We start from the raw sequence: 25222 nt of genomic DNA, 5'->3' as shown, positions 1-25222 counted from the left end.
AAGTGTAACTGCTTCAGTTTTAATATCTGTAAAATAGGAACAATAATACATACCTCACAGGGTTATATGGATTAAGAGAGATACTGAATTAAATGAGAATAAAGCTCCTCTGAGCTGCACATTCAGGGCAATGGGCTAGGTTTACTCACTCACTAATTGATTTGATCCTGCTTGCTACCAGGCCAATTCCCTGAAATGTTTAAGTCTTGAAGATAAGCTCCTCGAAGGTAAGGGGATCATCTTGTTGGAAGCTTCTTGTTAGAAGCACGGCCTCTAACACATTACAGGCTCTCGATAAATGTTGGCTGTGTGAATGACTGGACGTTAGAAGCAGAGCCGGGACTAGGGCCCTGGGCTCCTGTCCATTAGCTCGAGTTTCTATCCATTCCATTACACTGGCTTCCCGTCCTTTTTCTAAGGTCTGTCTCCGCTAAGTTGAAACTTTACCAAGTAATATCCCTCTTCTTTACCAAATCTCAATTTATAACTCTAATTCTCAATAGATACCATCACTCTTGCAGACAGAGATGTGAAAATAGAGTAAGTGATGTCTTTTGGCTTAACAGAGTTAAGTAAACAGTTAACAGTTATTTTGGGACATGACCATAGGGGGCCATATCCTTTTGTCCAAAAAATGATCCAAAGGTATCACAAGCACCACTGTGAGGCTGATACGAGCATAAAGAAGGAATGAGAAATATGTGGGTGACATTTGGGAAACATATGGGTCACATTTTTGGAAAACACACCTGCTGTCTTAACAGTTAAGTCAATGACATTTAGTGACCCAAATTTCTTTGGAAAGACAGCATGTCTTGATAGTGAAATCTGCTTTAGGATTTATTAAGTCAGGTTTTTGTTTTCTTTTTCATTACAGAAGTTTTCATCACTTGTAAGATCTGAAGAATAAATGCAAACTACAGTAATCCTCATCTTCAGTCTAAAGATAAAAAATAATTATTTAAATAACAAATGACAAATTCCAGGCCACATTTAAGCATGCAAATGAGGGGGCTGGCCCGCTGGCGCAAGCGGTTAAGTGCACGCGCTCTGCTGCAGCGGCCCGGGGTTCGCCAGTTCGGATCCCGGGCACGCACCAACACACTGCTTGTCAAGCCATGCTGTGGTGGCGTCCCATATAAAGTAGAGGAAGACGGGCATGGATGTTAGCCCAGGGTCAATCTTCCTCAGCAAAAAGAGGAGGATTGGAGATGTTAGCTCAGGGCCAATCTGCCTCACAAAAAATAAAAAATAAAAAAATAAGTGTGCAAATGAAACTATGTTAAGCAGGCCCAGCCCCCTGACAAAAGTGGAAAATAAGACTTAAGGTGGCCATTTAGCCATCTGTTAAATTAATAAGCCCTAAACTTGTGACACATAATTATTGAAGATATCATGTCTTCTCTTGATAAGTATATTTTAAGGGGAAGTTCTTGATCATGTGAATTTCAAACATCTTAGATGGTTTTAGAAAATATTTTTTAAGTAGTGGGCCCTTTACACACATAATTCATGAATGAAGGAATTTTATCCCTACTGGCATCTTGTTTATAAGACCAGCTCCGATTTTAAAGCATATCAAATATAGTTTTGACTTACCCTACTGTCTCTGTATATATCGAACACAACTGTAAAGGAGAAAAAACTCAAAGTTAATACTGAATTACCATTTTCATAATCTAAGCCCCCTTTTGAAATTTAAAATGCATTTTATTATTAGGTACTCAGACAACAGAATATAATTGACCTTGAGGATTTCATGCTTTTAAATCTCAAAACTTCAAACATAAAAAGTCATCCTGCAATGTTTTATTTAGATAATTTTGCTTACTTGTTCTCTACCCTCAACCATAATCCCTTATATTTAAAAATTCAAACCAAACGCCACAATCATCTCAACCAGTTCCCCATTATAAATAGGTTATACAGACTAGTGACACAAGCAGCAATCACTCACTTATTTGATGGGGATGAAATGAGTAAAACTTGTAGTAAGAAAGCATAAAATCTAGCTATGCTTATGTCATGATTAATCTTTTTTTTTAAATCAAATCTGCCATAGAACCCAGGCTTGGCGAGTAGAGAAAATGTAAATCATAGCAGCTATAATTTTAAGATGCATGAAAACTCTCTCTCCTACATAAATTACTTTCAGTTCTTAAAAACAACTCACAAATGTTTACTTTGTAATGGTGCTATCTGATCATTCAAATAAAACATCTAGAAAGGCAGATCAGTTAGCTAGCTAATTTAGACCTAATAACAGAAGCCCTGTGTTCTCTGTAGACAGACTCTTTGAAATATCTATCTAAAATGACAGGAGAGAGAACTGTCTCAGTATTCAAAAGGGACTCTGATTAAATAAGGTAAAATTAACATGCAAACCATCAGCGATATCAAATTGTTAATATACAGAAATGCTTAAAATACATTGTTTTGAATCCAGTTTTAAAATAGGCACCATGGTGAAATAAGGTTCAGTAACATTACGTATTTCATTTCATTTCACTGGGTCAATAAAAAATACTCACAGTCTTCATCTAAGAATTTATACTGTATGTGTTTCCTGAAAAAGTCTTGTATGCATCTGCAAATTTCTTCCTTTTGTTTAGAAATATGATCATAGTACTGTGTGTAGTCCCTTTGAGAAATACCTGACAAGAAAATATTTTATATTCCGTTATCACACGATATTCTTTTCAAACACAGCAAAATGTGATTTAAACCTCTTTTTGAGATAACCATTAAAGTAGATCAGAAGCCCAATCAGATGAATACTGCATTATACATCACTCAGCATTTTATATAGATAAAAAACATAACAGTTATAAAGGTTCATGTGGATAGGTGAGTCCTAAAGTTCCATATTGCCATGTGTTCTTACTTTGGAAATAGTAGTTATTTTTATTTAGTACAATGAAAAGAATTCAAAGTTGTAAAAATGCTTATTAGGTAAAAAATGAAAGCAGCAATCGTAAACCTGCAACATAGGTCAATTGCTTCTTCTTTGATTTTTTCCAATGAATTCTCTACAAGCTGGTATTCTTTTCCACTTTCTTTGGGAAAATTTTAAATATTCCTTACCATATGTCCTCCACATTGATATTATATTTCATAGAAGCAGTCTATTTTTCTTGTTCATACATGCTACCCTGCCTTCACAAGCCTGATGTTTCAAGCCATGGAAAAGTAAACATTCCTTTCTTCAGAGTGCCTTGCTGATATTATTCCAAATACATTAAAAAGACTATTGTAAGAACTCCCTCAATTTGCTCTAGTCCTAGGAAAAAGGCCTCTGCTCTAAAAGAAGGGCTTCCATCCAAATCCTTAATCACACTTCAATATGGCTCCCTTCTTTAGCTGCACTTTTACTCCAGTTTTTTTCAGGAATATCTAATAATATGATAAATTCAAACACTTCAAGTTTCTTTTAGGTGAGTTAATAAATGTCAACATCACATTCAATAAATAAAGAACATTGATTTAATTCTGTTCAAATCACACTTTTCTTGGTTCAAGATAAATTTTACTTCATGGAAAACATGGATAGAAAACGAACAAATTATCTTCAATATTTGACTTGAAAAATTCACAGCAAACAAAATAATAACCCGAGTAGAAAGAAAATGGGTGGCTTTTAAAGTAATACACTTATTTGTTCACATCTTTTCTCTTGCTAGAATAATAAACAGTGCTCTAATAATAGAAATAAAGGTTCAAAAACTTGTGTTTTTATACCACTTGAAATAAGGAAAGTATTGCTGGTAATACTTAGGAAAGTCCCAAAGAGAAAGCAGGTAGTATTATATATATCCTAAATTGGGAATGGTAAAGACCATCCTTTCATCTCTGGAATCCAAACAGACATGATTAATTGACAAGACGATTTTCTGTGGAGACTGACTATGGCCTCAGGAGCCTTGTCAATACTATAGCATTCCAGAGAGTCAGTATCAACTGGTTAGAGGTAGCATCTGAGACAAAAACTGATTGTTACCCCTGTCCTAATTACTAGAAATTTACTTCCCTCAAAAGATTGTCTTCTTTTTACGATTACTTTCAAGGGTAAAAAAAACTCACCAATAAGCTTGTTTTCCTTGACAAAACATCGGAACTCAGCCCCAGGAATTAATTCACACCATTTTCGAAGAACAAGCTGTAGACAAAGGAAAAAATGTAATACAACTACATAACACGGAACGCTTACTGGTCTAATAGACAATTTTATGCCAAGACTATGTCTTAACAACTGCCATTATCAAATGGTTAAAAAAAAAGAGGCATCATAAAACACAATTCACATGAGATGTAGGGAACAGAGTTGCAATCTATTAGTCTAATAAGCAGGGGAAATTGTGTTAAAACTCTTTATGACGAAATGCATCTTTGTCATTTATTTATCGTTTTGAGAGTTATGACATAAAACAGAACCCCAAGGATGATGAAGTCAAATCTTATCACTGTTGTGCCATAAGTTGCCCTGTAATTCATACATTCTTCTCTCCTTTAAGAATATCAAACAATAAAATAATTTTAAATTATCTACCTTAAGCACCATTCTGTAATACTTCTGTTGTTAGTGCCGTCAAGTTGATTCCAACTCCTAGCGGAAATGTGCACAGCAGAGCTGAACCGTGCCTGGACTTTTTGCACCATCCTCTTACCTTCTGGTGCCACATCAGACAATGCTCCACTGCTATTATAGGGTTTTCACGGCCAACTCTTTCAGAAGTGGGTGGCCAGGTCCTTCTTTCTAGTTTGTCTTAGTCTGGAAGCTCCACTGAAACCTGTCCACCATGGGTGACCCTGCTGGTATTTGAAATACTGGTGGCAGAGCTTTCAGCATCACAGCAACATGCAGCTGCCACAGTATGACAACTGACAGATGGGTGGGGTGGTTCCCTGACTAGGAAATGAACTCTGGCTGTGGCAGTGAAGAGCACCGAATCTTAACCACTAGACCACCTCTGTAACACTTACTCTGATAAAATTATTGTTATGGTTTACCACCAAGAATCACTATAACCCTTCCATGCCTTTCCCGTTATTTTAAAGTAAACCAATTCTATCAGAGGCTCAAGTCATAAATGGGTCTTTTTACTGTAATTAGTTAGTATACTATGCATATACTATTGAATTGCTGCGATTTTATAAATAGTACAGTTGAAATGTATGGTTCTGAGTCAGTTTTTAAACTGTTCTTTGGAGAAAACTAGTCCTGTTCTTTCGAAGTATTCATTGTAATAAAGGCTAGTGCCTCCCGCCTCCCTTATCCCAGCATACAGCTCTTTCCCTTCGAGACCCATTCCCAGAATCCCCCAGTGGGCTCAGCATCCTCCCTTCCCATATGCAGTGCTGCCCAGTTTCTTGTGTATAACATTTGCGAGTAAGCACATACATCCCATGTTGTACTACGATAATTTGGTACAAGTCTCTTCCCTACTCAACAGCAACTTCCCTAAAGGTGAGGACCTGGGTCTTATTCATCTTTGTGTCTCCCGCACAAGTATGTAATACCTAGCAGGTGCTTAAGAAATGTTTGTCAAGTGAAACAGCAAATGTATAAGACAAGCAGCCACTAAACATCACGATATAAAAAATATTTAATGAACTGAAGAAATGCTCACACTACGCTGGAAGTGAAAAAGAATTGTATACAAAGTATTTTATGAAGAGTGTGTATATACACATGCGCACACACACAGATACACACATATCTCAAGAAAGGGGAAGCAGGGGCAGGCCCAGTGGCGCAAGCGGCTAGGTGCGTGCGCTCCGCTGTGGCGGCCTAGGGTTCGCCAGTTCGGATCCTGGGCACATACCGACACGCCGCTTGTCGAGCCATGCTATGGCGGCGTCTCATGTAGAGTGGAGGAGGATGGGCACGGATGTTGGCCCAGGGCCAGTCTTCCTCAGCAAAAAAAACAGGAGGATTGGCGGATGTTAGCTCAGGGCTGATCTTCCACACACACACAAAAAAAGGGGAAGTAAAGGCCAAAATGTGAATACTGAGGCTGTATCTGGGTGGTAGCTTCCTTATAGTTTCTTGTATTTTTAAATTTTTGATAGGAAGTTGCTTTTCTTTAAAAAAAAAAAAAAACTGTACTATTAAAATATACCTCAGAAATTTAAAATGCACTGATTTCAATTTTCATTATTGTGAGCTCTTCGGTAAGCTTTGGTATGTGTCACAGTTTTAAAAAGAACCTAATTATTAAATGAAGAACCCCAAACTAAAAATTACACTGTTCTTATCCATTAAAAGCCTGTACTGGCGAATATATTTTTTTTATGGCTACAGCGGTTTTTATTTAAGCAACAAAGAAATAAGCAATTGTTGCATACTAACATTAATTTTCTGGAAAATTTGCACAATCTGTGTTGAAATAACGTTTTGGACAATACATACACACATTGTGGTTGATTTAAAAAATACAAAAGGGTAAAAGGTGACTCTCCTCCCATCCAGCCCCTCTGTCCTCCTACTCAGAGGCAACCTGTGCTGTCAATTTCTTGTATAGCTTTCCGGAAGTATTCTATGAATATATGAGCATATGGTGCACGTATATATCTTTTTGAATACACTGCCTGCAACTTTTTTCAGTTTAATCACTCAAAGAATATCACTTTCCTGGGCTCTTAAAATTGGGTTTTAAACCCTATGCACTAACTTGATGATGCATATTCCCCAGAAAGCAGTAAAAGAGCAAACTGATGGCGAAACAAATCTTAGGGATCGATGATGACATCTCAACCAAGATTACGCTTCAGTGCAAAGCTAGAGAAAAAACATTTTTCATTTTTGTGTTTCCAGCACAAAGTAACAAGATACAGAAGACGCTTAGGAGACATCTGTTCAGTGAAACAAGAGATGGGATTATACTGTATACATACAAATAATGTTATAAAAGATGTTTAATGACCTGGGAAAATGCTGATACTATGCTATTAAGTAAAAAAAACCCTCACAAATGGCAGGTAAAGACCTCAATTACAAGCACTAAAAGACCTAGTAATTGTTTGGTGGCCTGGTGAACAGCAAATTAACTGCCCCAGACACATGGCATGTTCACAGAAGATATGCCAATACACACAGGCAACACACTAAAAACTACTTGATACAGTGAGTCAGTGGCCATACTTTGAAAGCATGTGTATATACAAAGGTGACTGGAAGCAAACAGACAATGAAGAAATTTTAAAAAACCATTCGACTACTTCTAATTGGTATTATAAATCCAAGAATGCAAATGTTTTGCAATTATGGAGCAAGGATGGCCATCCTCTCCTCAACAAATTATGAGCTGTCGAAGTTTTCAAAAGCACTACTTTTTGACAATGCAAGCGCAAGAAAAACCCAGAGTACTGATACGCAAGAACCTATCAGGGAGGTAGTTGAAACTGGAATCAGCTTTTAAAAGAAAAGTATGTTCCAGAATCATTCATAACAACTGATGGACAGTTAGTTATATCCAAGAACACTGCCCATCTCAGGGGTAGGTGTGTGCATGTGGTATGTGAATACCTTCAAACTAGGAAAATACGGAATAAAAATGTGGGTTTGCTATGTTTAAATTCTTATTACTACTTCTAACAAAGTTTTTCACTTCCCTTTTATTCTCACTTCTGTATTTAACTTGTAAAATGAGTGACCAATATAAAAAAATAAAAAGGTCCACTAGGCCTAAATGGTAAAATGGTGATGACTATTTTCCTTGTATACTAAGTTAAAAAGGCTAATCAGGTTAAGCTGGATAGTGAGTATAAAAGTGTTTGTTTTATTATAAAATATTTATACTCCGTAGTGTGTATATACTGTGTGTGTATATATATGCACATATAGAATATATATTTTTATATGACTGATATATTTCATAAATCTAAAAATTTAATGGCTCTAGGTTCCTAGAGAAATTAATCCAAAAATTTTCATTCATTTTACTTAAGAATAAAGAGCAATTCTCAATACATCTTAACTAAGATTATCAACTTCATCAAGATTAAAAAAAAAGTTTCTTACCTCATATTCCATACAAGGATCTGGGGAATCATCAGTACAATGAATAAATCTTTGAAGGAAAAAAAGCAATTGGTTTTTATACAGTGTCAATTTATGCACACACATTGCTTATACTTAACGTGAGGGTAAGGTTTTGCTAAAAGTACCCAGAAAGATGAGCCTCATAAAAATTCAATGAACATTTATTAAGCACTATTCAATGTCAGACATTAGCCTAGGCACCCTGAAATGTTATTTCTTTAGCCCTCAAAATAACCATATGAGCTACTATAATCTTCATTTTTCTGTCAAAAAACAAAGAAACTAAGACCCAGAGAAGACCAAATCTAGTGACCAAGCCGAGACTGTAACGCAAACTGACTCCAGACTCCAACTGAAGGCAGGACGGCACTGCTGTTTCACAATTCTCCGTGCGCTCTTCATTATGCTGAACCAGAAGTCTGCTTCTCTGCTGACTGAACTCTGCCATCTACAGCCACACAAAGTCAATCTAACCCTTCTGCCACATGCCATTTAAAAAAATATGATAGAATTATGCATTCCTCCATTAAGTATATTGCTTCCCCCTCTAAAAATCCTCAGGTTCATGGACAATTTTTCATGTCCTTTACTAAAAGCTTCCCTATGCCAAGGACCGGCTATGCCCAGGGATGCTAAAATGACTCGAGTCCCTTGGCCTTGATGGGGTGGGGCTGGTGGGGAAAGCCTAGCAAGCAGACGAAGAATTTCGAAACACTGAAAACAAACATAAAAATATTCTGCTAGTACAAAGGAAGAAGTGGTAGCTCTCTGTTGTGTGGGAGGGGAGGAAGGTGGCCCAGAGGGCTTCACTCAACAGGAAGAGGAGGGTCCGCATTAAGGCAAAGGGAAGAGCGTGCCAAGGCAGGGAGGGAAGTGAGAACTGTCAGGCCGTGTGCAGAGAACTGCCGGAGAGCAGAATGCCAGGGCAGGACTGCCAGCAGATGAGGTCACAGAGAAATCCTGGACAAGGAAGAGTATCCACATCATGAGGGGTCTTGTTTGCCTACCTAGGGAGGTTGTACTTTATTATCTAGACAACGAGGAGCTAACAAAATTTCTAAGCATGAGAGGGAGACCATCACATTTAGGCTTTAGGAATACCGCTATGGCAATGGGACTGCACAGCCTGGGGGAATGGGTGGCAAGTTGGGAGGCAGAGAGACCAGTACGAAGGCTTGTTGCAATAGTCCTGGGGAGGGATGTGGGTCTAACTAATGCAGTGGGAGTGGAGAAGGAGAGGAGAAGCACTACATAAAGATATTCAGGAGGCAAAGTCAGTATTACTTGGTGACACTGAAAGTGAGGGGTGCAAGAGAAAGAGGCCAGGCATCCGGCTTTGATGACTAGCTGGATGGAGACAGGAACGCAATTCACTAAGACAGAAGGAAAAGCTGATGATGTGGGGTGAGGAAAAGATGGGAGATACTGTGTTTGCGTGTGCAGAGTTGGAGACATCCTGGGAGAACCACATGTGGATGTCTGGTAAGCAACTAGAATCAGTGAAACTCAAAAGAGAGGGATGAGCTAAAGATAATTATCTGGAAGTAATCGCCATGTGGGTATAAGAGCTGAAGTCAAGGGAGTAAACAGAAGTGATTACCTCAGGCAGATGACAGAATCCTGGGGAATACCAATACTTAAAGACTGAACGAAACTTGCAGCCGAGAGACATTTTTATTAAAAAACGCACAAACCAAACAAAATATACTTTTAAAGATGTCTTAAGCAATTTACAAGTAAAACTGAGTTTGAAAAGCTTTTAAATTTCCCTGAATATTTGATTAGGTTGGAATTCTCTGCAATCATTTATGATTTATACTACAAACAATAATAATTCTCATTTATTTGGCTGGCTGAAATCCTCAGAAAATAAGAACTTCTATTCCCACTAACCACTGGGTACTGATATAATCTGAATTGCGAAGAAAGGCACACACAGGGTGCTTTGTTAAAGAGCAGCGGGTTTTCTCTGTACTAGGGGACAGGCACCATATGAAGCATTTTACGTTTGCTATCTCACTTAATCCATGCAATAATCCTATGAGAAAGTGCTATCTATGATTAACATCCACAGTTATCACAGGAGGATACCAAGGCATTGAAAGGGCAGAAGTCAAGCAGGTGGTGGGGAGGGCGCTACACCACTTCCCTCAAGGATGGAGGTTCTACAGCTGTTGTTAAAGCTCAGATTTCACTCAAAACAAAAAAGAAAAACCCACAAATCCCGGATGGATCTGAAGAAATATGTATGTCCTTGATCATTTCTTTTAATAGTTCTACATAATAAATTTTTCTTCATTTCAAAAGATCCCCTTGCCTTTTTTCCTAGTTTAACAGACTAAACATTTTGATTAGTAAAAAGTGCTAATTATTTTATGAATTCTATTATAAAAATTCATTTTATCCTTAGAACATTTGTCCTCAACTCCTTTTTAAATTCTAAATGAAAAGATGAAAAATGTGTTAAAAATCCATCCAGTATTATGATGCATAAAAAATTGTGTGGTAAAAGAATTTTTCACAAGAGAAAAATGTTAATACAGTATACTTTTAAATAATAAAAAAGGTCACAACACTATACAGTACAATCTCATTTTTTAAAACATGCACAGGAAAATGTAACACAATAATAAGTATCAAAATGTTAACAGTGGTTCTTTTCCAGCAGTGACTGTTAATTTCTTCTGCTGCTTATCTGTAGTATTTCTAACATTGCATTTATTATATCAAATACACATTACTTTTGACTTTTAATTTTGAAGCAATACATGTATTGCTTTCATAATAAGAAGCCAATTCAAGATTACTTTAAAAGTTAATATTTTACATTTTGGAATATAAACAAATATCAAATCACTATGTTGTACACCTGAAACTAATATAATGTTATGTCAATTATACCTCAATAAAAAAGTTAATATTTTAGCTTCCAATTAACCAATAGTTCATTACCATGATAAAACGGAACTAACTGGCTAGCTTTTCCTAATTTAAGTGTATCTAAAAGATACAAGGGAGATGGAAGGAGAGAAATGACAAAGGAATTCAAATAAAATAACATGGCATTATCTTAATGGTTACTGTAGTAACAGAACTAATACCATTTTAATTTTTGAAATGTGATTTTAACCATGTGAGTGCCACATTTTTTGTAAATCTGATAATAGAGGACAGTTTGTATTAACATATTATTCTATAAAGAACAAGGTAGATTAAGGTTTTGTATCTACCTATTTTAAAAATACTACAGGAAAACCAAAAGCAACAATTCCAAAACACAGGTCTTCATTATCTAATTTTTTTAATGCTTCTATATTCCTACAAATATTGATTTCAACCCTTGGTTAATCCTCATATCGCTACTTTAAAATAGGTATACATTTTAATACATATTTGCATTCTACTATCCTCTAACATTTTTCAAGTGTTGATTGGTTTAACATTTACTGTTATTTTAAACTTGACTACTTGCAGAAGGTGGAAGTGAGAACATGTGTGGTATGTGAGATTATGGTCCAAGGCTTTTTCTTATTAAGATGATTAACCAGATGGCCAAACATCATTCCTGAGAGGAGAGGAAAGTGCTGAGCCATCCAGTTAGGGCGGAAGTAAAGGTCAACGATGACATTTTCAGGAGCTCAGCTAGATATTGCAAAGAACAATGTGTGTGAATATTTAGATCCTATTTACATTCTGGAGGAGGTAGGTTTAAAAAGCAAAAATGAGTAAGATAATTAGAGTACTAACAACATTTGAATTTTTACAATCCCTATATAAATTAATCATCCTAACATGCCAGGTTAGGCAAAAAAAGAAAGGAAAAATAAAGAAAAAAGAAATCCTTAAACCAAGGCTACTTACTACATTGAGAATACTAGTAGAAACAATACTAGCAGAAAGTATGAATATCCTAATAGAAAACAATGAGATATCTTCAGTCATATCGAATTTAAAGATTTGTATTATTTCCTTCACTGACTGAACCAAGAACACAGATGGTCCAAAAACTTGCATCTGAAATGGAGGAAAAAAACTGATTCTCTCATTTCCAAAAATAATACTTCCATAACTGCCAAAAGCAGAACCTCAGAGAGGTTAACAGCACGTCACTGATGAAGGAAAGTAATTTACGGAGAAAAAATACTGAATTGTTAAATCTACTTTAGCTTTTGTTTCTATGAACACATAAGTAAAAAAGTCATGGTAAGAGTTAGTATAAATTTTCAAATCCCAACTCAGCATATAATATAAAACTATAATGCAAAAGCAAAAGAATATGTGATAATACCTAACACCTCCCCTGTTTTAACTCAACAAACAAGTTTAAAGAACACTTGGAAAATTTGTTTGAATTATGAAATAATATGAAATCGTTTGAGATCACCTTGGAATTTGGGCAATAGTTAGAGAATTCCTAAAGTCATAGACAAAAATTAGTCCAGGTCTCAGATTTATAAGCATCTTTTATAAACGAGAAACAATACATTGGCCATCTCCACCCTCCAACGACTCAGGCACTTTCCAGCAGAGGCAGAACTAGATGAAACAGTATTTCTGTTGAGAGATCTGCTGACAGTCTTACTGCTGTTTCCCTTCCACATAATTTGCCTTTTCTCTCTGATTGTTTTTAAGAACTCCTCTTGTCTCTAGTGTCCTGTGGTTACACTATGATAGTTTCCTACTAAGACACTTGCGTTTCTTGAATATGAATATTTGTGTTTTTTATTCATTCTTGAATATTCTCAACTACTTTCTCGTTAAATACGCCTCTCCCCTCCTCATTTTCCCTATTCTTTCCTTCTAGAACTCCTATTATACATATGCTAAACATTCTCATTTTACCCAGTATGTCTCTCAACTCTATAATTGCATTTCATTATCTTTCTATGCTGCATTATATTCAACTAATTATCTTCTTCAACTACGTCTTATTTGCATAGGTAACTGAGTTCATTTTAATAACCTCATTTTTCATTTCTAGAACTTTTGTTCGCTTCTTTTTTCCTAGTAAGTTGTTCTAAGCGTTTCAACTCTTTTTTATGAGTTTAATCAATTAAAACATTTCCTTTATATTGTCTTTTAGACTCGTTATTTCAAATTTGTACAGTTCCTCTTGTATGCTTTTTGTTCCAGCATGACGTACTGTTTCCTCGTGTTTTGTTATTTGTATTGTGAACGTCTATGTAGTGGGGCTGATTTTCCCACGTGGGTCCCATGAGGCCTGGGTTGCGGAAGAGCACTTTGTACTTGTATTTTCCAGGTGCCTCAAGGGTAGACCCGGGCCTGGACTGATTCGTATGTTAATTTCTTGGTTTGGGAGTTCTCAAACCAAGCAAGTGGTTTAAATTTTGCACTCCAAGTTCACTGTGAAATACAGGCCTGAGGTTTCATCTTTCTAAAAGAAAAAACCCAAAGCCCCAACAACAAAAAAGCAAACAACCGAATCAAAAAATGGGCAGAGGATCTAACAGAAGTTTTTCCAAAGAAGATATACAGATGGCCAACAGGCACACAAAAAAATGTTCAACATCACTAATTACTAGGGAAATGCAAATCAAAACCACAATGAGATATCACCTCACACCTGTCAGAATGGCTATAATTAACAAGACAAGAAATAATAAGTGTTGCAGAGGATGTGGGAAAAAGGGAACCCTCACACACTGCTAGTGGGAATGCAAACTGGTGCAGCACTATGGAAAACAGTATGGCGATTCCTCAAAAAATGAAGAACAGAAATACCATACAATCTAGCTATCCCACTACTGGCTATTTATTCAAAGAACATGAAATCAGTAATTCAACAAGATTTATGAACCCCTATGTTCATCACAGCATTATTCACAATAGCTAAGACTTGGAAGCAACCTAAGTGCCCATCAATGGATGAATGGATAAAGAAAATGTGGTACATATATACAACAGAATATTACTTAGCCATAAAAAAGATGAAATCTTGCCCTTTGTGACAGCATGGATAGACCTTGAAGGTGTTATGCTACGCAAAATACATCAGATGAAGAAAGACAATTACCGTATGATCTCACTCATACGTGGAAGATAAACAAACAAACACATGGATAAGGAGAAGAGACTGGTGGTTACCAGAGGGAAACTGGGTAGGGGAGGGCAAAAGGAGTGAAGGGGCACAGGTGTAGGGTGACAGATGGCAACTAGACTTTCGGTGGTGAACACAATACAGTCTATACAGAAGTCGAAATAAAATGATGCACACCTGAAATTTATACAATGTTATAAACCAATGTGACCTCAACTAAAAAAACAAATCAAAAACCCAAAGCCCAAGCACTTTCAGCCCTGCTTCCTTTTTTCTGTACCAATGGATTAATTTTTCTCTTGTTCATCCTCTACTGAAGGTGCAAAAGGGTCTCTTTTCTAAATCGTCACTTTATTTTGGCTTAAGGCTTGGGCTCCTATCCCTCTAAAGGTATTAAAACCCATGTTTCTTATCAGCTCTGATAACCACCCCTAAAGGCTTAGCTACCTAACCTCTGGTTTCCAATCCTCTTTACATTTCTTGCATCTGGGATTGCCTTTTGTTTCTCATGAATTTAGCATTTAAATTTTTGCGTAAAATATTTTATATTTTACCCAGTATTTCTAGATATTTGTAACAAAAGATATTTCAAGTTATCTTAGCCTGCCACTTAGCTAAAATCAGAAATAAATGATCAGTTTCTTACAGTTCTTTTATAATAACAAATAAGAATATTTTGAATCTCATTTAAAGATTTTTGCCAACCTGAACAGTCTAGCTATAATTAGCAACTCATAACCATTTTCATGTATACTTATAAGCTTATTGGTGTTTTTATCTTTTTAAATCTCACTTCTAAAAATTTTTCCTGGATTAGTAGGTATTTTATACCAATTTGGAAGATTTCTTTAATTGAAGTTTTCAACAAGGAACCCAAAGAAAGTAGTATTAAATCAAAGTCACCGATTTACAATCTAGGTAGAAAGGAGGCTCCTATGTTGAACTATAAACTCATAATTCTTGGCAGATAATTACAGTTCCTCTAGCTAGCCACTAAAACTGCAAAGTAAACACAAATGTTATTAAATAACGAATGTTACATAACCTACAATGTGAATTACAAACAAAGAGAATTCTTAGATACAATAATAGTAAAGATTTTATTTTGGGAAAAAAGAACACCAAAAAAAAACAAAGGTCTACTCTGACAAAAGCTACTATGAAATTATGCCAGTATATTTTTAATACATTTTGAAATTAGCCAGTTACAGGAATTTCAGAGAGCAATGTTCTAGATCCAAATTTTAAAAAAGGAAAATAAAAGAGGTCCCAGCCAAAACCTACAAGAACTGTGCTAAGCTAGCACTGACGACTGACAGGAACATCATCTTTTTGTCTTTATTTCTACTCAAGCTACTTCCCAAATCATTCCCCCAACTTAAACAAGGTTGCGTTTCCTTGCCAGCCAAATGGTCTTTCTATAAATAGATATATTCATTACGTCCTAAACATGTCTTAAGATTGACATACTTGGGGGCCGGCCTCGTGGCTTAGCGGTTAAGTGCACGCGCTCTGCTATTGGCGGCCCGAGTTCGGATCCCGGGCGCGTACCGAGGCACCGCTTCTCTGGCCACGCTGAGGCAGCGTCCCACATACGGCAACTAGAAGGATGTGCAACTATGACATACAACTATACTGAGGCTTTGGGGGGGAAAAAAAAAGGAGGAGGATTGGCAATGGATGTTAGCTCAGAGCTGGTCTTCCTCAGCAAAAAGAGGAGGATTAGCATGGATGTTAGCTCAGGGCTGATCTTCCTCTCTCACACACAAAAAAAGATTGACATATTTTTTTCTTGCGAACTTCATAACTGTGATCAACACAGTTTTTATCATGCTGTTCCAAATATTTCACACATTGAAAGAGAACAAATGTAATACACTTAGTAATAAGGATGCATGTGTGTGGAACTAGGGGAGAATGAACAATGAAAAATATGGATGGAGTATACAGAAGGTAAGGTGGAATGTGTCCTACACTTTGTTACAAGGAAGGAAGGAAAAGGACAAGAAAGGATATGTGGATATCCACAGTGATGAGTTGTGCTACAAGTAAGAAATACACTGTACAAGAGCAAGCTAGATGGAGGTGGAAACAAGAGACTCTCTAGTGGAAAACACTTAAGTTGAAGATGCATTCCTTTTTTGGGGGTAAGGTGCAAGATTCCGGCATTGGAGGTAGAGATTTACAATATTACCTACTCAAATGGTGTGAATTCTGTCTCAAATTTGGGCCAGTCGACGTGGCAAGGTTGGGGGAGGGAGATCATAGTACGAGTACACTTTGAGGACAATATCTACGTGAATTTACTCTAGACAACTCAGGTGTTACCTAAATCCACTGACTGAGATCGCCATTTCAACATTTTCATCAGTCACGAGAAAACATCATCCTTAAAGCTTTACAAAAGTGGCAGTAAACAAAATCATTAATGCTTTAAAGTGGCATATTGCCCTAGATAGTCACCAGAACACAAGCCTCATTGATAAGCAGTTCTAAAAAGTTGGAAGGTTACAACATTATATCTCACAGTAAACAACTCCTAAGAAGAAAAAATTTTAAATCATGGCAGGAAAGAAAAAAAGAAACACACAGAGCAAGGGAAAAGTTAAGCATCAAAGTTCTGGTGTTTAGATTTTATTGCTCATCAGGAGTAATTATTTTGGTACAAAGAGTTTTGGTACACAGATTCCATTTCTTTAGATTTCACCAGCGGTAAGAAAGGAAAGATAAAAGTAAAATGATAGAGAATTAAGGGTGACTGGGTATGTTTATTTGAATTTTCATAGACGGGTTCTTCGAAAAGAGATAAAATATGCTATCTAAAATTAAAACAATCTAAAGCAGAAAATTGTTACCTAGATAAATGGGCCTTAAAAAGAACAAGGTAAAGATTCTGTTAGGTCAAACTTATGCACAAAATTTTTCTTCTGAAACTGCTGCTGAATTTTAGGATTAATAACCAGTTTTGTGATAATCATAAGAAAAAATGTATAAAAATTATGTTGAACACAGCATAGTTTAAATCACTAAGACAAGTGAAATTTCCTGACCTCTAGTCAAATGTATCTCCTTAGTCATAAGCCCCTCAGAGAAACAGTTAATGGATTAATTTTTTCACTCACTTGGCCCTTTCTTCTAAATGCCAATTGAATACCAGACTTTTTTCCTTGCCTTGGCCTACTGAAGTGACACTTAATCAAATAATTAATGAAAGCAGCCTTGTGACTCACCAAGTCTAATCACATAGACTGTTTATGTCTGGGACAATAATTCACTCAGCAAGTAAAATGTACACAGATTATATTAAATGTGTCATATTTCAACTTTAAAGCTTCTTGTGGACAATAATCTTATGAAGAACAGAAAAAATAAAAGAGTACTTAATATTCTACATCAAATTACAACTGTGGCAGACAGTCCTGGTTGTCCACCCAGTAGCTATTCCCGCCCTTCATCCTTGCTAACAGAACTGTGATTGTTCAGACATGGGCAGCACTTGTGTTGTGTGGTCCTCTCCGGAATTCCAGAGATGCATGTGCTGATTAATCTGAGCAGTCCTCAAGATGTGGGCTTGGACCAGCAGCATCAGGATCACCTGGGAACGTGGCAGAAAGGATATTCTTGGACATTACTCCCAGCTGCTGAATCAGAAACTCTGGGGGTAAGGACCAGCAATCTGTGTTTTATCAAACTCTCCAGATGATGCTGGATGCGAGCTCAAGTTTGAGAGCCTCTGGTCTAAATCAATCGTGGGATTTCTGTTCCCTCTGCCAACTACTGAATTAGGCTGGGTAACTGTCATGAGCTTGACAAGAAGTCTCCTGGGAAGCTTCTAGAATGTTTTACTTGCTTACATACAGAGAGGAAATACACCCATCCTGCCTATTTTTGATTTAGATATGGTCATGTCTTCATGTGATACCCGGAACTGCAGCAGCAATCTTGTGACCATTAGGTGATAAACCCAAAGACCATGCCACTGAGCCAAGGATGACGGCAGGGAAAGACTAAAAGAGCCTGGGTCCCTGTGACCTTGATGAGACACTGAATTAACCCTAGAAATACCCCATCTCCAGTCTTCTTGTTAAATAGTATATTTTTTAAAACCCTGTATGTGTAAACTATTTCTAGTTGCCTTCTGTTAACTTGCAATCCTTACTGTAACATCTTTGTTTCTTTTTTCAAGGAAAGCCCCAAAATAGTATAAATAACATAATCTCACTTTCATAATATTACATAATTTTATACATATCATATATTAAAATATTATAGAATATAATAAAGTATTACAACAAAGCATTTTGAAAAGCAAGAGTTTATACCTTTATTAATGGAAAATACAGAGAATATTTAAAATGACATTATTGAAATTATATTCTGGTTTTGGTTCTACTAATTAGCTTGTAGGAACAAATTACTGAACAGATTTAGGCCTCAATTTTCTAACCAATAAAAGGAAAGAGTCAGATTAAATCACTGATACGATCCTGTGCAATCTAAAGAATTATTCTCTTAAATTAATCTTTATGGGGCCCTGAAAGGCCTCTGTGACAAAAGTTGATTTTTAATGAATTCTATTAATAAGGATTTTTACGTGATGACAAGACATTAACTGTTATGCAACTGACTACTGACAAATACTCCCAGAAAAGGGCGACCTATCAGTGCTGCCTGGCTGAAAGGCTGAAAGCCCAGTGCTCGGTGTCGGCTCCTGCCAACTCCCAACTATTTACACCAGAAGGATGGTATTCGGTGGGTAAACACTCTCAGTCCAAGGCCTCAAATTCACTTGCTGATTTAACTTCCTCCCCATGCAAAAGTCAAAAAGTACAAGATGCAAAACAACTGACCGGTATTTCCCCCGTCCACTGGAATTTCAGTTAAATTCGTGTATGACAAAGAGGGAAAAGTGGGCTAAGAGGAGCCAGCAGATCGATAAACTGCAAAGATGATTTAGAAAACCATCAGCCCCAGAGAATTATAAGTGATTTATAATTATTTTTGGAAAGGAAAAGATGTCTTCATACTCTCACTGCAACTAATATTAAAGGTACACAAAAACCTATATCTGAGAAATTAACAAGTACAGGGTATTTTTAATATAATACATTTCAAGGCCTCTTTACTGAAAGCATTACATGTCAAAAAGCTTTATAAGGAAAAAAAAGATAGCCACGACTTCCTCTAATCAGAGGGTATCTCCCAGCATGAAAATGCTACTGCATTATGATTAACACAAGGGCTGCCAAATACCGAACAACACGCGTGCCAACACAACCATAAAACATTGACAACTAAATGTCAAAACAATAGAAAGTTTTTTTCTGTAAATGAACCAGAAATACCAATAAGGGTAAAACCCTTTTATAATAAACTTGTAATACAACCACACTCATTCATTATTACTTAACTTCATTTTCACTAAAACCATATGCCCCAGCTGCAGAACTCAGATGCACAACGGACATGTAGTGAATTGACTTTTTTATGTCAGGCTCCTCTTCTAAAAAGGATCTGAGGCTGAGATGGGGTAAACGGGCAGGGCAAACTAAACTGGATGGATGGGGAAGAAGTGGCATGCTCACACAGCATTTTCACACCCGTTCACCTGCTTAGCTTCCAGACTTCGTGATATGCTTTATTTTAGAGGTCAGTTTAAAGATTAGTTTAATTGAGATTACTGGTTTAAGATGTAGTGTAGGACAAAAAATCTAGAATAGCTGCTATTTGATGACAGAACGAAAGAAGCATGAAGAGGTCACCCACAGCTCAACAGTGCAGGTGTTCCATCTGCCTACGATGAAGACAGCACAGAATCACGTTCTTCAGCTATTGAGTAACTGGCAGAGGAAGGAAAACAGCAATTCCGTGTTTAGAAATTTATCCTAAGGAAAACGTTAGGAAAGCGCACAGAGATTTAGCTCACGGATATTCACTGTAGGACTGTATATAAGAATAGAGGACTGGTCAAATTATGTGATAGCTGTCCAGTGGAACACTATGAGGAGAATTTAAAACAATGATGCATTTAAATATTTAACGACACATAAAGATGTTTGCTACTCACTGATAAGTGCAAAAGCAGCCAGCTAAGCAATGTGAACCATATGATCCCATTTTTGTTTTAAAAAATCAGAATATAGTTAGAAACAAGTATAACTATGTTACACCTATGCATAGACAAAATTCTGGAAGTATATAAATCCAATTGTGGCAAGATCATGGGTGCTTTTAAATTTCCTGTGTTCAGTTAGCGATAGTCTCTAACTTTGCTTTTCTATGATAAGAGCATATATTGGTTTTATAACAAGAAAAAAATCTACCAAAATATGTAATGGGCAGATACAGAAAGTCCTTCATATTTAGGGATATTCATTGTACAGCATTTACTGTAAAAGGAAAAGAAACGTTTGCTTTAATAGGTCATTTGAGAATGTGAAATTGATCCTTGTTGTTTGGAACCACTGTTTACAGTAGTACTAAAAAAAATCACAAGTACTGAGACTACTGACAGGGGACAACCAGAGGCATACTTACGGTTGAGTGAAGTCACGAGTGATGAAATCAGAACTCTTGAACAGCAGAAAGATGTCGCTGAGGGTTTTACATTTCAGAGAACTATTCATTGCTATCCAGTAGGCATCCTAAATAATGAAGCACATGCTACTTAGTGTATATTCCACGTTAGCCACTATGAATGAAGCTCAGGCCTACGTATAAAATCAATAATGCATATCACTTCAAGGGTTTAAAGAAAAAAGTCAGGTAAGAAACGTTAGCTCTACTGTCAAGGGTCAAAGTACACTTCTAAACAATGAACAGCATCACTGCTGCATGTCAGACACCCAGTGATGAACACTGAGATGTTAGGGTCCTCACCTTTCAGCTCAGGCCCAAGCACTTCCCTACGTTTTTCTTACTGATAAGGAAATAAGGGGAGAAAAAGCTATCAGAAATGCTGACACTTCAGCTAGAAGATCAAGGTGTAAAGAAACAGCCTGAACAACTGTCTAAGAAAAAGGAGATCCTTCCCTTCTTCCTGCTTCTGGGGAGTGATGGCCGGAAGGCCTGAAGTTTGATGATTAGAGCAGTTAAGACCCATGTCTATCAAATCTAGGAGAGAGGAGGTGAGATATTCTGAACCATCACAATTTTAAATGGTGAATGTCTCATACATTTGAGCCAAACAAAAAGTACAAATAGCAGGCACAGTAGACGAAGCTTAGTGGAACATACCTAAAAATGATAGAATTAAGTCATTTAAAAAACACATTTCTTCCATAGACAGATCAGACACAGGACAGTAACATAAATTTGAGAAAACTAATGACTGCAAAAAACTATCAAATTATTATCCATACTACATGCAAGAAAGCAGTGGAACATAGCAGGCACTCAATTAATAACAAATAAATGAACAAATGAATACCTTAAAACCGCAAATAATCTACCCGCCTGAAGTGGAAAGCCTCAACCCAGTCCAGTAGTAAAGAACAATTCAAATTACTGCTCATATATAAACTAAAAGTGAGTTTCAATAACTCCTTTGTAGTGTCGCCCAATGAAAAAGATGACGAAAACTTCTGGCTAAAGATGGTATACTGAACACACAGATTTAACTCCACTGAAACAATAGTATCTATAGAAAACCATGCAACTGAATAAACAAGACAATTATTAACTCCAAGGAAAACAAAATGTTGAATAAGAAAACGTAAGTAATCATACTATAGCATATATCAGAAGTGTACCTAGTGTTTACATAATCACAATACTGGAAACACTGAATTAATCAAAAGTATGATATCACTATAATGAGGACAGGGGATTAGAAAGCAGGGGAGACAGGAGATGAAAGAGAGCTGAATCTTGCTGTTCTAGAGTAGAAAGTCAATAATAAATACCTAAATCTGAAGAACAAAGAAGCAGAGGAAAAGAACAAAAGAATGTTCTAAAATATCTGACAGCAGCTGCCTCTGAGGAGTGGGAAATGGTGGACAGAAACAGGTGTTAGGACCTGCTGATTTTTGTAGCAAGCTTCCAGGTCTTTTGAAAATTTAAACTATGTCATGTATATATGTAAAAATAAAAATTAGATTTAAGTGCAATTTATCATTCATTTTAAAGCAATAAAAGATAAGCACGAGATGGTTTTTCAAAATGCAAATAAGTCTTTGATTCCCTAAATAAGCTTTGTTGACATAAAATTCTCTTCTATTGGATTAGAAAAAATAGTGAATTTTTCCATAGATCTTAACTTTTAAAAAAATCTTGTCAATGCAATGTTAAAATAATAAATTTAAGAAAATATCAGTTGATTTCTCAAACTGCTCTATTTCTAGATCCTGTGACATTTTAATTTTTATTACTTTTCAATAGAGAAAAATTTCTCTGTTGCACTGAAGAGCTAAAATTTTGAAAAGGGCAGAGAATGGATTTCCTCAGATTTATAGAACAATCAGCAACACAAGAGGTTGAAACTGTCTTCTGGCAAAATATCTAGTATTGCACAGATCCAGGAAAGTGCACTGCAAAATCAGAAAAATAACATGGGGGAAATAATAATAAAATCCACAGTATTTTCTCTAGAATTAGGACTATAATTAGACCCTCTGTGGGGATATAAAATGAAATAAATAGGAAAACAAAGAATATTCAAACGAGAGATTTACTGATGTGCTCCTACCCGTGGGGCACTCCAGTTAAGCTTAGGAAACACACTGCCACCCAGGGAATTGATAGCTTCTTGGACTTTGGTAGTGAACTCGGGAAATTCTGGTGCCTACAGAAAGAAAGAAGAAATCATTTGGGCAAGTCAGTATCATCACAATAAATATAGAAAACAAGATTAAAATCTCAAGGTTAAACTATTCAGGATGTTAAAATAATTTAGGATACAAATTACTATCAGAATTTCTGAATTCAGCGAAATAAAATCAATGATCAAATAACATTTACCAGAAAGGGAAGAAGATAAGTACCCAAATGGCACTTTCCAAACCAATCAAAGCCCACAAAGCTAAACAGACAGATGTCACCAGGCATCTGGGGATGTGAGGAAGGAAGGAAGGTTCTCTTAACACCTACATAAAACCAGTATTTATTAAGTGAAAAGAGACGGATGGAATATCACCTATACATATAGCCCAATTCTCAGAAATAACATCTCACACTAAAGGGGCCAGAAGTCCTTCCATTTGCAGGAAAAGATTCTTGGACATATCCCCAAAAGGCTTCATGAGAATGAGAAATAAATTATGTGGTTAACTGTATTTAAACACTGCTATTTCCAGACAAGTTTTAATATAAACAAAACTCAAAAATAGGACCTTGGTGAAGTTAAAATGTTCTTTCCTTTTTGGTTTACTTTAAAATGCATATTTTATAGAAGCAGGTAACCCAAACATTCTAAGTGTCCTTTCACCAGGAATAGAATCCCGCTGTGAAGGAACGTAAACGTGACTGCTATTATGCTCTGTCTCGGGCCTTACGTCACTGTCAAAGGAGAGCACAGAGAGAGAGTGGAGACGAGGAGAGTGAGGAAGAGAATTGAAGTGGAAAGGGCAGGAGAGACAGAACAACAATATTAACAGATTCTCTCCAGTCACAGTTTTCCTTTATATCTGCTGCCCCCTACTGGACAACTGCAAATTCTGAAACAGTCCAGTAACGACAAGGTCTTCCATAGGGGCTAAAGCATTCAAATAGGTCTAGAACGAGCTCAACTACACACTGCAAACATAAATCAAATGCCTCATGCTGATCCCCGAGGTCTAACCCAGTTATGACAGAGAAATAGCTGTGACAAGAGTCTAGGAAACACACCAAAAAAAAATATAAGTTTAAAAAACGGTAGTATACTATTTCCCCAACTAGAAACCAGCTTTAAGCAACAGGCTAGTGAGTCAAGAAGGGAGAGATCGAAGCTTTCTTTCTGCTACAGAAGGACATGATCTCTGGACTAGTTACCAGCATCTTCTAGTTATTTGACAGCCTGCACTGTATCTTCTTTACTTCTTCAGCTTAGATACATGAACTCAACCCGCAGCAATTTAGAGAGCCCTTCAACACGACTATCAGCCTTGAGTCCTTATATTCCATTCCCCTCTCCCCATCAAAAGGAACTACAATTTATGTTAAACCAATAATTTCCTTACAATCCCCTGAAGTCACTGATTTGGCTCCCTAGAGCTCTGGCCATAAAAACATGTATCTAAGATCTGCATTAGCAATCTTCGATAAACAGTACAGTTACGCAAATTTTACAGCATGAAGAGATTCAATTTCCAAAGACAAGACTATTTAATTTTCCTGTCCCATAAAACTTCACATGTAAGGACTGCTTTATATTTGTGTATTACATTTTAAAAGAGGTGATCCATTCCCTCAAATCCTCCAATTATTCAACTTCAGGAAATCCTGCCATAAGGATCCTAAAACAAATTTAAATTATAAAAAGTCGATCCATTGTAGAGAAAAATTTGTGCTTCAGTGGAAAACTATGTATTATCGGCATGTAGCACACTTTTCTGGTTGTCTGATTCTAGGTAGGTCTGTCAGCTATTTTACAACTGGTAAACTGTAGGTAAGTGATGACAATGAAAAGTGTTTCTTACAGACATGACAATTCTATCCTGTCTGACAGAAATTCAGTTGCCTTCCCTCCCACCTTTGAGGGAGGCAAAACTAGTTTTGCCTCACTTACATATTCATTTCAATATTCCTCATCTATAAATTTGTCTGTTCCTTGGATTCTTTTGAATCAGCTGTTAACATCTGCCTGGTTCCCTCATGAGTTAAATAAAAGCTTCAACATGTGTTAAAGAGTTTTGTATCTGTATGGGAGTCAGGATTCTACCTTTTTCTGAAAATTACCTTTTAAGAGATTTAAGTAATAGGATTCTTTTAAGCTTAGAGCTCAACCAGTCGATTTTAAATATGCATTAACACCTCAGTTGTCTGGGAAAAGGTTCCCCTTGTAAGTGGGACAAAAATCCACATTTTTAATCATATCCATGGACTTCCTGTGATCCAGACTCACTTGTCTTTCCAAATTTACCCACCACAGCACCCCTACACCACACTCACTCAGAAAGGGTATTTCTTTAAAAAAAATTTTTTTT

General features: G+C 36.5%; 1 protein-coding gene across 2 annotated transcripts in view; it reads right to left on the bottom strand.

Annotated features, from left to right (window-relative positions):
• CDC123 (cell division cycle 123) overlaps positions 1-25222 on the bottom strand; it is a 53998-nt gene that overhangs the window by 12293 nt on the left and 16483 nt on the right. For both annotated transcript variants that reach the window (XM_058532423.1, XM_058532422.1), the window contains 6 exons: positions 22786-22881; positions 20637-20743; positions 8021-8069; positions 4081-4156; positions 2532-2654; positions 1600-1628 (listed from right to left, as the gene is read on the bottom strand). In XM_058532423.1, coding sequence (XP_058388406.1) covers positions 1600-1628; positions 2532-2654; positions 4081-4156; positions 8021-8069; positions 20637-20743; positions 22786-22881 — 480 coding nt within the window. The remainder of the gene's footprint in view (positions 1-1599; positions 1629-2531; positions 2655-4080; positions 4157-8020; positions 8070-20636; positions 20744-22785; positions 22882-25222) is intronic.

Source organism: Diceros bicornis, chromosome 36 (genome assembly GCF_020826845.1).
Source record: "Diceros bicornis minor isolate mBicDic1 chromosome 36, mDicBic1.mat.cur, whole genome shotgun sequence".
In the NCBI taxonomy this organism is placed as follows: domain Eukaryota; kingdom Metazoa; phylum Chordata; class Mammalia; order Perissodactyla; family Rhinocerotidae; genus Diceros; species Diceros bicornis.
Note: the sequence above shows the minus strand (reverse complement) of the source record. Positions and strands in the feature narration are given on the sequence as shown.